The sequence below is a fragment of the Gavia stellata genome, chromosome 8 (genome assembly GCF_030936135.1).
Source record: "Gavia stellata isolate bGavSte3 chromosome 8, bGavSte3.hap2, whole genome shotgun sequence".
NCBI lineage: Eukaryota > Metazoa > Chordata > Aves > Gaviiformes > Gaviidae > Gavia > Gavia stellata.
Window position 1 is genome coordinate 41,164,674 of NC_082601.1, and position 14,503 is coordinate 41,179,176.

Sequence of the window (14,503 nt, forward strand, 5' to 3'; positions counted from 1 at the left end):
TACAACAGCCCTGCTCCGGAGTGACTGATCTCTTATCAGCGTACTGTCCTTCTTAGATAGTACGTTATAGGAAAAAACAAACACTTTTAAACAATAATTTCTACTGCAGGAACACCTGCCACAAAGAGTTTAACATCTAAGCAGTCAAATGTCTTAAATAGCACTTTCCTGTATTACCGTATGACAAAAATGGTTTTGTCCACGGTATTAGTGGCAGACTGCTTTCCTCATCATATGAGGTTTCCCACAAGTGAAGTTTTTCATAGAAATAACTTCTGAACCGGACAGAACAAGCCAGTGAAGCATGGTTAGACAGCAGCAGAAGGCAGAAATTCAGAGTCTACTAAAAACACCCTCAACATTGTCCCTCTCCAAATTTTCCTGTGCCTCTTCACACTGGTTGTATAAGGAAGATACAGATTAACCACCACAAACCTCCTTAACTTCTTCCCTGTATATGCAAGCACCAAGTTTCATAGTCAGTCTCTCCCCCCCCCATTCAAGCCACCAGAATTCCGCTTTTCTCTAGTTTTTCCTGCGCTGCCTGGGATTTCAAACAGCTTCAAACAACCCTGAATGCCAGCTGCACCATGGGACCTGCTGACTCAGATCAGACTTGCGGGCATCAAAACCTAGCAAGGGAAGAAGGGGCCTAAGTCACAGTCAACAGGGTGGGTGAGCAGACCAGGAGTGTTTGCAAGTCTTTTGCCCACATTAGCTTGGTTTTAGTACATTTACTAAATTTACTACACGCTCAAGGAACTGACATGGAAAAAAAGAAACCCACGACAGAAAGTACTGGTAACATATTTTGTTCCAAAGAAATATGAGTCCAAAGGAGGAAAAGTACGTGCAAATGAGTATGCTGGTAAAGAACCCATTTACAAAATAGCAAAGGCAAGTTTTGTGCTATGTCCTTAAAGCAAGAGCGGAAAATGAAGCGAGGAGACAAGCACAATGCTCTTGCCTTGAACTAAAAGTACAGGCTCATCTGCTGTGTGAACTGGCAAGCCAGAATCTTATCCTGCAGATTAAGGAGTGGGAGGAGATCATTCTCTTTTCACTTCAGGCATTCATGTCAGCTTAAACTGTGGTCTCCAAGTGTCAGTCCTCGAAGAGACATTTAAAGTCTTGCCAGCAGAACACACAGAAGGTACTCCTACATAAAACGTTCTCTACAATTAGCCCTAATGCTGCAGCTTTTACGTGTCTTGAAACATTACTATTAAATATTTCTTGGAAAAAAAGGCTTTAATGTATCTTATGCCAAGCTTCTAAGAAAAAAAAAATACACAGAAAAAAATTCTTTTCTCCATTTTAGCTGGTAGCCCCATGAGAATTAACAATTTGTTACTCAGAAAGACTGAGCTGACAACTCCTGACTTGCTCTTCTCCGTGAATTAAAAATAAATACCTGAATGCATACAAGCATTTGTCTCAGTACCAAACACAACTCTACAGTGCGAGTCAAACGGACTGGCTTTAAACTCTGCAACTGTAAACCAAATGTTTAAAGACCATAGCAGCATGGTATGGTAAAAAACACAGGACCCATCACTGCTCCGACTCCCATCAGCTGGGGGGGTTCCAATGGTATGGAAACAGGCAAGGGAGCAAGCACCATGTATTAGAATCGTCCTTTCAGCTTAGAACATGCATTGGCATTGCCTCACATGAGAGCTCTCCTCACTGACTTACTATGTGTGGAAGCATACCTGAAAACCTACCCTGACCCCCTGATTAATTATTTACATCTTTGGTGGATAACAACAACAAAGCAGCACAGAATAGGAAGTCAGAAACGTTCAACCAGTTACGTTTGTTAGCTCTGTGCCTTTCTTAGAGCCTCATGCCCAGGAATCCCTTCTCTACTAAACATATAAATATTTCTATACATACACACCTATTTATGATTCAAGACTGACCGCTACCCTTACCTACATAAATCAGCATATATCAGATCATGATTCTTGTGCTAATTTTCTTTCTTCAGCTTCAGAAAACACTTTTCTTTTACCTAGATTACTTTCCTATTAAACTTGTAGTCATGTTCTCCTCCTTACCTTCCTCTCCTTGGGAAAAAAAAAACACGAAACAAAACAAAATTTAAAAAAAGGAAAAAACCAGACCACCCACACTGGCACACTCATCCTTCTTTCTGCTGCCTGGCATGAGGTGATGCCAGGTGATGAGATGATAGACACCTGCAATCGTGCCCCACCACAGCGAACGGCAGCAGCCTTCCACAGTAACCTTCCCATATCTCACACTGCGATTCAGAGTGTTTTCTTCCAAAAGCAATTGGAATTGCAGCAATTTCTGCTGTCAATTATGTGTGCCACATGAATTAATTTCTGCCAAAAGAAGAGCTTGGTATGATACCGTGTAGCCCTCACCATTGACCGATGAGCTTTATTTACTACACAGTTGTGACCAGTCTTTGGTGCACTCTTCACATACGGCTAGCCTATAGAACCAGCACAGCATGTTTTTATAGCTTTCTAATGAAGTGGCTGCTCATTCTACTTACAGAAACATTCACAAGAGAACAAAAATCTCAGATACCTGGTGCTTTTGCATTGACATTCCTTTTGTAATGGCAAGCAGAACATTAGTTAAAACACTTAGGTACTCATGATGCAAAAGTTATCCAATTATTTTAAAATGAGGAACCTGAAGCATGTTAAGAAACGTTGTTAATAGGAGATGGTGGGCAGGAGAGGAGCCAATTTCCAGCCCAGGTCCAAATCATTAAAACACCCTACTTCACTGCCAGCGAGAGCTATACTGCCATGTTTATAGCTTGTAATAGTAACATCTGGAAACTTTTAACCCAGACCAACAATATAAATATATTCTCAAGTAATCCATGCTCCACAAGAAGCCTGTCAGGGCATGTACATTGCTTTAAGCATGAACAAGCACACACACATGCAATAAATTTATTTATTGCTTTTTAACTCCTGTAACTGGCTCTGAAAAGCCTTCTGAAGTATTAAAGCAAGTGCTTTAAGTCCTGGTTCTTCAACATGGCAGTAGTGGGAATGTGCTATTTATTTCTCTGTAAAGTTTGCGAAGGAAAATGAAGATGGCAGACAACAAGCTGTACAGACACCAGTATCACAGTATGTTCTCCTCCAAAGAAGGGGTAGGTGCCAAATCTCTCGTGTTAATCGCTGCTTGGGATTTTCTATATTTATGTTTTCTTTTATTATATCTGTAAGATACTTGGGGCAATGAAAAACCTCCTGCAGCCATCCTTACTAGCTCTACCTTGCATCTGGGGGCTGAGATTAAGCTGTTTGAAAAAAAATTACAGAATATCTGAGCTTGCAAAATATTAAATAAACGTGTAGTCACGTTATGTAATTAATGCCAGTGAATTACAAAACAGATTGTAGTGGATATCTGGCTTCGCTTTCACCGAATTTGGTATTTCAGAGCGACATCCTGTACCACGCGATCTCTCTCTATACAAAGAAGTTTTCACAGGTTTTCAGATCACTAGCTCTTCAGGTATTAACTGCACAAGCACGCACACAAGCTTTAGTTTTCATACCAAAATTTCAATTTACTAGGACACCCTTTGCAGCATCAGCTTTTAATCTTCAAGGGGGTCATCAGCTCCATTAAAGTTATCTGCAAATTAGATGGTAACACCACTGTCAGCTGCCATCACACCCGTATTTACGTTGCTGCCCATACAAAACACCTCGTGGTTGTTTACCACGGACCTTCCAAAGGCTGCTCGGCAAGTCCCATCACTCAGGCTGTAGGCACAGCCGGCAACTTGACATACCGATGCTTATCTGCAGACTGCGGCCCAGGTTGCAAGAAATATCCTTCAAAAAGCAGCAACCGCAGCAGAAAAAGGTTCCTCTCTTCCACAAGCACTGCGCTTGCTGCAACACTCCCCTGCAGCTCTTACTCCCGGTGTGTTTGCAGGTACATCTAACCCTGCCGTGGCTAGAAGGTGCTAAGACACATCCAGACGTGCCTCAACTAGGCGAGACGCTCCAGCACAAAGCTGAGCACAGGCAAACTGCCCAAGTGCTTCTGTTCCAGGCTGATTACTGCAGCCTGCACCAACACTAGTCTGCTATCGCATCCCGATTCGCTCTTTAAAAGCTAAACTGAATCCTTCTCTGCACCCTAAAAGCACAGATGTACATTTATTCTTACTACATATTCCCACACCCTGCCCCCAAACTCCTTACTTCTTCCCTTTCCTTTGAAATCTATTTGAAAAAATTAAATTATAATTGCTGCTAGCCCTGTTATGTCCGCTCTGCTGTTTCATTAAATGCACATCAACAAATACAAGTTTTAAAGCCCTTCCAGTTCAGTCCACCTGTGCCAGCCCATGCTCGCAGCCCCATTCTAATAGCACTGCTTTAGATTCCACAGCTTCGAAACAAATGCTGCTCTCAGTTTCTTGAAGTGGAGAGAATGACATTTAAGTACAGCTCCTATTTGTCAAACACCACAGGAGCAGAACAAGTCTTTTTGGTCTTTATGGTCATTCCTACACTGGAAGCCCATGATCTCCCACACACTGATGTGCAGAGGCACAGAAGCTTTGCTGATGGCATAAAAACAACTAGCTTTTCCAGAATTTCGGAGAGACTACACCAGGCATTCAATCCAAACACTTCGGAGAAGGTAATGTTTTTGCCAAGTTCAGTTTCTATCATTACTTCTGCCAACAGCAGAGCATCATTTTTACAAACAGGGGCGATCACAACGCCAGCTTCACAGCAATGAAGCAAAACAACTTGCAAGTAAAGAGTTATACAAGGGCCAAGCATCTTCCATTTTCATTAAATTTCTAACAAAGTGATAAGAATCCACCCCCCCAATGCACACACAAACAAGCTGAGTACTTCAAAGTTTAATATTAAACAATGATTACTAACTAACCACCAGTACTTTCTGTGAATAATTATACTGGCTTCACCAAGATAAAACTCTTGCCACAATCCGTATTTTTTTCCAGGCTATTTTATTTGCCATGCTATGATCAACATCAGCTCCACACAGATTATTCATATTTCAATAAAATATAGATTAACCCCTTGTTCCAGGATCTCGGATTATATTCAGGAAAGATGATGATCAAAACACCCCCCAAAGCCTTGACCATACCTCTTTCTGCTGCCTCTCCAGTTCTTTCATTCGGATCTCCCGTGCTTCTGCCCGCGCCGCTCGCTTTGCTGCAAGTCTTGCTTCAGCCTGCAAACAGGAACACAGCAATGAAATGAAAGCTGGACAATTCAACGTGAAACACACTCTTTAAGCAGGGTATGAAATAAGGAGACTTGACTCGGCAAGACTGTAAACACATCTGTAGGAGTTAATTCCCTATTGCAAGTAATGGCCCTGCCTTCCATAACTTGTTATGCTTCACAGGCAGGTAATACACCCTCATGTAGGCACTACCCTCGGTTAGCAGTTGTGTTTGAAAGTGCCCTGCGTTTCTTTAATTACTATTTGTGTGGATAGAGAGCAAACAAGGACATTTATTTAATAAAGGCGGGTTTTGCTCTTTTTTTTTTCCCTTGCGGCGCAGATTATTTTTTATTGACGAATTAATTTGACCAACAGCAAACACATCAGGTGCCATTTTTCCTAACCGCTGACATTGCGCACACATACATGGGCACAGCAGTTAGGTAAATGTTGCTGTTCAGCATGACTACGCACAACTAAGGCTGAAATGATGGAGGCGAGGGAGTAGGGAACATCGGAAAATGCACTAACTACTCAATTAAAGTCTTCAGATGTCTGTATTCAAGTCCAAACCTCTCCGGAGTGGAAATCTGCCAAGAGCGGGTCTCTTAGGAGATCTACAGTGCTTCCTCATTTCAGCTCAGTTGGAAGTGCTGGAATGTGCTATACAGTAGCATTTTTAATATTTTGCTTTTAATCTTAGGCAAAACCAGCTAGTGTTATAGAGAAAAATGTAAAATTAGCTCAGGCTTGGTACAGTGTGACTGCGAGCAGTTCGCCTGGTGTAATTCAGAATAGCTCAGCAGGGAGCAAAAGGCATCGCTCAGCTAGTCACCCTGGCGTTACACCCAACTCCTCCGCTTCTGAAACTTTTCACTGTAAGTACAGCATCCAATTTAACAGGAAAAACTGCAATAATATCAAGGTCAAGCATACAGAAAATCAGAATGCCAGCGCTGTCATTAGCACTTCTAAACAGAAGGAAAACCAGAAAAAACGAAAGATGTAATTTATTTCCCCTTCTTTAAGTATATTCACCACTCAAAGTAGAAGGAAACGGGCCACAACCTTCGAAAACACAAAACAAAACACTGAAAAAAAAGCCAAAAAAGGAGTAGGCTGAATGAAGTTTTCAGCTAACGGGAAAGGGCTAATGAAAGCTAAACACAAGCTGATGTATGGGAAGACTGGGAGCCGTGAAGAGCTGTGTATCTTAAATCCTCAACAACAATAATAAAATCTAAAATATACAGTCACTAGGCTAAAAATTAAGTTCACATCACCCACCTTCTACAAAACCCCACCACAAACAGCCCCAATCCCTAAATACTGCCATTGTTCGGTTACGGGCATTCTCCCCCGTTTTACTTCGTTGACCCTAGACTTGAACAGGTAGGCAGGCAAATTCCTTTTGACGATGAATGCAGCTCCCTCTTGTGCAAATACGATCTATTTAAATGAACCGAGTTTTTAATTCTTGCAACACAGATGTCAGCCAGAAAAACAACAGAAAAAACCAACCTTCTCAGAGGGTAAAAATGCCCATGGCAGAAAGAGAAAAGGGTTGGTTTTGCACAGAACGCTGCTCTCTCTTCAGTTCATTGCTTGAATTTCAAGGTAACTAGCTCTGCCACAGGGAGAAACTGCAAAACACACCCGTGGTCTCACACCTTGAGCTGACTTCCATGCTTGCGCTCAAAACCCGTCCCCTCTGGTCACCGCAGTGTGCTGTTACTTACGGAGCTATATGACGGTAGGCTCCGGGGTCCAAAAAAAACCAAACAACCCCGCAGCCCTGCTGCTGGGGCAAATACTAGGCTGAATCCCTGCCAGGCAGCGTTATGATTTACCTGCAATGTTTGCAATCATTTATGACACCCACTCCATAAACGTGCTGTAAGATGTATGCTAAAGGTAAGAAATCACTGTACTGGAACAAGTATGATGTTGCCTTGACATGATCCATTTCTGTTTATCTGAAAATAAATTTCAGTACCTCCAGAAGCACTACTGTACATCTGTCTCACAGTCGGTACCGCTGTAAATACAAGACAGCCTCAGGGACAAGGACTGCCCTGGGCTATTCATCACAAGAGGCTGCCCGGCAATTCATATGATACCAGGTAACAACCACCATCTTTTGCCAGTAGCCATTCAAACACAACACGCACATACCCCAAGGAAGGGGAATCTTGCTCCAAGGACTCAAGCTCATGAACAATTTTTTGGGGAGAGAGAGAGAACAGGAGATACAGCTTTAAAGACCACCTTTGACTCCTTATGGTTTAGAGTTGCATTCCCTCATCCTGACAGGTAAACTCTAAGCACTCTTAAGAAACAGTGCAAAAATGAAAGTAAACAAACTTCACTCTGTACATACATTTGAAAATTGCACCTGATCTGGGTGAGGAACAACATCAGTGCAAACCATTAGCTGTATTTTTCCCATATGGAAAACAAAGGCCCTTAAAGTCTCCATAAGCAAAATACACCAAACAGTACAGAACTGTGTATCTCTAACTTCCCTCCTGCCAGAAAAAGACAGGAACAAGATTATTTTGATGTTAAAATTACTATAGCTATCTTCCTTATGAATTGCAATAACCAGCTGAGCTTTCATGTTAGAAAAACTCTTTGCCTGTATGTAAAATTCAGATGTTGGGCTTAACACACACATAGAAGTACTTCCCCTTCTGTTTCCCTCATATGATTAGGGCCAAAGGATTTACACGCTTGCTAGCTATGTTGCAGAATTATATACTCTCCAGAAGTGAGCACAATATGAAATGAAGCAACTTGAAAAATGGAAGCGGGGGGGAAGTTGAGCAAGTTATTCTCAGGCCTCCCTGAGAACAAGGCTTGCCAGATACCGATACCAACCTGTGCCCTTCATAATCCCATTTCTACCATGCTTTAATTGATACAGTCACTTAACCTGAATGGATGTTTTTGATATTCTGTAGGTGGCCCTGGTGACAAACCAGGCATCGCTCATGAGCTCAGAGGAAGTAAATCAATCAGGGCAGGGATGAATCCACGCCTAACACTTATCACGTACAATTTTATCAAACTAAAAGTCTGGTAGTGACCCTAACGTCCAGCAAATTCTGCAGCAAGTGTGGGAGACAAACAGGAACTATTACATACAGATTTTCCTGTGCAGAAGCAGAGCTCACCTACTAACAGAAGTTGCTACCCTGACAGCAAACCACGTGTCATGGACATTCAAAACACAACCTCCACTGTCACCTACAGACTTTTAGACTAACACAATAAGGGTGTCAGATTTATTATGGACCTCTTCCTCAAAAGCAGGGACAGGACTGAACTCGTCTTTGTCAAACCACACTCTTTGAAAGTCTTGGACTCTGTTTTCACATTAATAGTTCTATGCTATAAATACTTTGACTTCTTGCACACCCTGCAAACAGCAACTTTAACTTCGCATTTCTCTCCCTCTGTGCTGACTGGAACAAAACAGGCTTTGCCTGGATGACTTTGGCCTTCAACCAGCCCAAGCACTTGTCAGAGCCCAGACCCAAGTCACCTCTAAGGGCAGTGGCAGAGACAGACACCATAGCCTGCAAGAGACACAGCTGAACGTCATGAAATCAGCAATAAATTCATACAGACTTCTGAAATTCAGACTACAAAAGCTAAAACGACAGTCTCAAGGTTGCCAGCATAAATAACTGTTCAACGGATTCAAGATGAAAAAAAAAAAAATCACTAAGATTGAAGGAACTAATCTTAAAATCATCTAAAATTCACCAGTGACTCAGCGAGCAATACAGGCCTCAATCAAAAGTGACAGATCGCTGGCAAAAACAGAAGAATAAAAATATGAAGCCTAATTGCATTCATTACAAAGCTTTTGTAACTTCCCTTTTATGAAGTATCGCTCATCTGACAAGCAGAACTGGCAGCTTCAGCCGTGCTGTGCATGTCACACAAAAAAAACCCTCCTCAGGGGCTTCTGTAAAGCCCCGTGGGCAAAACACGAGGAGATGGCAACCGCACGGCTGAGATGAACATGGAAACGCACACCAGCTGAAAAATAATCGCCTTAATTTATGTAACCCGTTCAAGTACTACAACTACACATCCTGCATTTTTGTCATTTTATTGCAGTTGCCCAGAATGATTTATAGCCCCTAAGCCCCAAAACACGTATACTCTTGCACTGCACAACGCTCGTTGCTTTTGTTGGTCCACTTGCTCAGCACTCGACACCCCTGCTTAAGGGTTGCTTTAGTTTTAAAATAAAACCCCAGACCTGTGCAGCAGCAGATCTTTATCCTGCCTTAAGGAGTTCCGTATGTTTACCTCTGCACAGGAAAAAACTAAGCAGGTTGTAACCTGGTTCACTACTTTAGTACAAGTGCATCGGGGGGGGGGGGGGGGGGGGGGGGGAAGAGAAAAAGCCAAAAGGGCTATTTGATCTCAGCTGGAAAGGGTGAGGAGCATCTGCTGCTGCCTGCAGCATGAGGCCGTGGGGAGAAGCGGGAGTACAAGATATGCAACTGCCGGCGAGTTGCCTCCACACACCCCCTTTTTAAATACCCCTCATCAGGACGAGGCGAGGTCTGGTTGCACCCAGGGCCAGCGTATAATGCGCAATGGTTACGGAAGCGACGACTTCCTGGCCCGCAGCGCAGCGTCGGGGAAGCGGCACGTTCATTATTATTTTGATGAGAGAATTATATAGGTGACTTGGTTAGGTAGAGGCTAATGACACACATCCTGAAGGTGGGTATTCTCAGAGCTTTTCCCTTATGAAATGTCCAAGAGTTCATTGTTTGACTGGAAGCCCCAAGAAACGGCCAACAAAGACAGGAAATTATGCTGCTTTTTTGAGCAGTGAAAAATGACTATGTTGAGATGCCACATGGCTACATACGTAAGAGTTTTCGATCTATACAAAGCACCCCTTAATTCCAATGTACTCAAAATGATCTGCTTCTAAAGACTAGTAATCAAAGTTAGTATCATATTTTTTTGTGGAGGACTGAAGTGTTAGTTTGCCAGCACCAAACCATACTCAGAAAGCTCTCTGATCCCACTGTCAGAGAAGCTTTAAAACACAAGTCTGCCCGACTAAATTACACCTGCTCGTTGTATGCAACCGCTATTATGTATTTCTGCAATAACTATTCTCAGGCTGATTTAAACGTCTTGCCAACATGCTTAAGATATAGCCAGCGAGTCGCTTTTGGGATAAGGATAACTTTCCATGACTGATGCTGACCCATTCCAGTATCCTGCATGTAAAGGCTTTTGCTCAAATACGATACAACTGTTCACTCTATTTACCTAAGTCATATGCTTCACCAGCCAAAAGAAATCTGATGTCTGTTACGCTTCTAAAGAATTTAACGTCTGTTTAGACAAGCAGCACGCGCTTTGCAATACTCCTGTAAGGCAGCTGACCAACGCAGCTATGGGGTAAAACGAGCGCTAACCCACGGCACTGTTCTTCCTCTCTCCACTTGAGGAACAAGCAACATAAACCAGCGAGCTCCAGGAGCTCGCTGTGAGTTATCATTTGCTCCTTAGTGTCGAAACAAGAGCGTCTATAAATGGCTTTATGTTTAGAGGTCAAACCAGCATATTTACCTGACATTGTTTGCATCCGAGTTACAAATATAAACATACTTTGCACCACTTACTCATATGACAAGGAGCCTATGAATCACGTAGGGCTCGGTCAGTCCACATCCTGCTTAACTCCTCACCTTTTGCTTAAGTGCAAATTAGTATTAAAAGGCAGCATGTTCATGAACCTCAGCCTACACATCAGCATGAGGATTCCCTTCTAATACCCACGTACCAGCTCCACTGGGTAGACAGACAGGCCCATTACGGGCTTGTCTGACAGCTCCTCTCCCATTCATACGGTGACAGTGGTGAAGTGGAGAGTGACAGTTTATGTCAACGGATGACTAGTCCGCCCATTAACGTTTTATGGTCACGCGGGGCTGTTTTGAAACTTCATTTAGAAAACGTTGAAGAGGTTCGGTTGGCATATCTGCTCCCGTACCAAACTGAGCGGGGTAAGCAGCTTACGCGTTAGCACTTTTAAAAGAAAACCTTAGAAGACTCCACGCGTTTTGAAGAGTAAGCTACCTTACGCGGCGGTCGCTGGCAGTCGGAACCACCTCGCTAGCACCCACCTCTGCAGAGCTGCTGTGGCTTGCACACCGTGCCCCAAAAGCGACTGGGTTCCGAGTCCCACCGACACCCCCCGAGCCCAGCACGCTGCCCAGCGCCCGGGTCGCGGCCTCCGAGCCGGGGCGGCGAGGTCGCCGGCAGCGGGGCAGCCCGCAGGCGCACAGCCGAGCCCGGCGGGCTGACGGGTGTGCACGGGCACCCGCACAGAGGGGCACCGCCGGTCCCTGCCACCGCCCGGAGCGCCAGGCTGCGCTGCCCGTTTCCCACGGACGCCCGCGGGCATGACGCGGAGCCCGGGCCGGCGCCCCAACGCCCCCCCCCCCCCCCCGAAGCGGGCGGGGTGGGTGGAAGCGCCCCCGCCGCCTCGCCTTACCTGCTGCCGGGCGGCCGGGCTGAGGCAGTCGGCTGCCGCCTCCATGGCTCCGGCCCCTCCTTCCCGCCGCCGGCCGTCTGCCCCCGCCGCTCCGCGCTGCAGGAAGCCGGCCCGGGCCGGTCCCCCGCGGCTCCGGGGGCGGAGCGCTGCCGGGGCCGGCCCCCCGGCGGGGGAGCCCGCGGGGTGCTCGGCGCTCCGCCCGGCCGGGCGCAGAGGGCCCGGGCCCGGGCCCCGGGGGGCTGCGCGGCAGGAGGGAGCGCGCTGAGCCCTCCTTCCCCAGCTACGGGCAAGCCTTGCTGCTGCTCCCAGCGGCTGTTAGTCCGAAATCCCCGCCGGAGCCGCGCAGCAAGCTCCGCTTAAGCAGTTTGTATCGGAGAAAGCAATTCCGAGAATGGTTTCGGAGCTCATAACCTCCTTTTTATGCTCGAGGACGATCAACACCCCCAGCAACAACCCAGCAAACCCCCGCTTAGCGTACACCCGCCCTCGGCCTGCTTCTCCCAGCACACTGGATGGTAACATTCAGGAGAACTTGAACAGAGCCTTATAAATATATATTCACACCAAGCAGCATTTGCAGGACAGAAATAAACCGCCTAACCATCGTTAATTTGCTGCAATTGTATCAGTACGGTGTGATGGGTGTTGTAGAGCTGAGCTTAAAACGGGTGATCAATGCTGGATATGCGGGTGTTGGTTTTATTCTTCAAGAAACAGCATTACACTCTAAGCAATAAATAAAAAAAGGAGCAAAAGAAAAGGCGGGGAGAAAAAAGCATCTAATCAGGTCTAAGAGTACTGCAAAACAGCAATCAGGAACAGAGGCTGGACATAAAAAGGGAATTCTGCATTTCAAAAGGTCTCCTGTGATGAGCTGGAAGAGCCTAACACACACTAAGGGAAAAATTAGAAGCACTGGAGGACACAAGTGTTTTAAAGTGACACTAAATGGGACAATACCCCAAAAACGATTCAAGGCACAGTCAGAGCAGAAATCCAGTGCTATCTCTTGATTCTCCCTGATTTCATCCAAACCCCCTCTCGCTTCCCCCCGATTTCATCCAAAGTGCACACACCTACCCTCCCGCAGAGACAAGAGGGCAGGGAGAATTACCAAAGCTTAAGCAGTTCATTTTATCCATTGCAATTTTGCAGCAGCAACAATAGAAAACACGGAGAGTCATCTCTTCCTGGCACCGGATTTTCTCCGGTTGCAGAGACAAGCAAAACAGGTTGCTTCTTAGCAACGAAGCCCTGCACGCTCGCTCCTTCCCGGTCAAGCGGCGCAGGTTGGGGAGCCCTGCAAAGCCTCCACCCAGCAACTGAGCTGTTTTTCCATGAGAATCCGGTTTTTCATGCTGGCAGAGCACGCACTGCCATGCTGTTGACAGTGTTATAGCTAATTTGGAAGCACTGGCACTATTTTACATTTGGGGGCAATACTTCAACTGGATTCATTGAAAGTCCCTGGACCCCAGCCATGTCCCTCTGTCCCTGGAAAGACCAGACACACTTACTTTAGATAAAAGGCATCGGGGATGTCTAACTTGCACCCTGGCCCTGGGAAAAACCCTGCTTATGTGAAGGGAAGCTTTGCGCTTGTACAACAGACTGTGGTTTTACTAAGTCAGAATCACAGAATGGTTTGGGTCAGAAGGGTCCTTCAAAGACCATCCAGTCCAACCCCCCCCAGCCGTATGCAGGGACACCTTTCACTGGATCAGGTTGCTCAAAGCCCCGTCCAACCTGACCTTGAACACCTCCAACGATGGGGCATCCACACCTTCTCTGGGCAACCTGCTCCAGTGTCTCACCACCCTCATGGTAAAACATTTCTTCCTGGTATCTGCCCTCTTTCAGTTTAAAACCTTGCCCTATCACTGCAGGCCCTGGTAAAAAAAGTCTCTCTCCATCATTCCTATAAGCCCCCTTTCAGTACTGAAAGGCTGCAATAAGGTCTCCAAAGTCTCCATCTTTCATTAAACTCCAAACCCACCTGTTGAGCCTACAAGTTATTTTTTCCCCTCTTGATTTATATTTTCCTTCATTACAGGGTAAAGGACCCAACTTCGCTTTAAGGAAAAAAAAAAAATCTGAACTGTCTTAAATCCACTTCAATGTGTGTATAAAAATAAAGAGATTAATAGATATAGAAATAATATATGTTCCTGTGAAGCATGGCTCAAAGGTATTGGTTTTTTTAATTAGAGGAAGTCAGGCTTAAGCTACTCTGAAAACTGGTAATTGGAGATTCAATGATAGACTATAGACTTGTGTTCAATTTCTTCTTGGTAAACCCACTAGCTGGAGGGTATGACAGGTATGCCTGCATAGTGAAATACGTGAAAGAAAAGGGGAAAGGGAAGCCAGTCAGTACAGTCTGCCCAGCACACACAGGCAGTCAACATTCAGTACAGAGAAAGCATCTGTAATTTCAATCTAGGTTTAACAGATGCCCGTTTCATCGGCCGGTATGGCTTATACTGAAGTCAGGAACCAGGCTAGCGTAACATGACCAGGAAATGCTTTGCTATTCAGATGGTGTAACATGCAGCCCTAAGCCCATTATTTAAGGCTGATAAAGTTCCTAGCCTGCTACGTTTCCCTTATCCTCCGTGAGCAAGAGCAAGGAACAACAGGAATCTGCAGTAACTGAAGGAAGACCCTGGCATGCCCTGCAGCAGCGCTTTTTGCCCCTGGAGACGCACCCCGAGCCTCGCGATCCTGCCT

General features: G+C 45.2%; 1 protein-coding gene across 2 annotated transcripts in view; it reads right to left on the reverse strand.

Annotated features, from left to right (window-relative positions):
* The window catches only part of LRRFIP1 (LRR binding FLII interacting protein 1), a 101,951-nt gene that overhangs the window by 48,582 nt on the left and 38,866 nt on the right, over positions 1–14,503 (reverse strand). For both annotated transcript variants that reach the window (XM_059820716.1, XM_059820715.1), the window contains exon 2: positions 5,146–5,232. In XM_059820716.1, the coding sequence (XP_059676699.1) occupies positions 5,146–5,232 (87 nt within the window). The remainder of the gene's footprint in view (positions 1–5,145; positions 5,233–14,503) is intronic.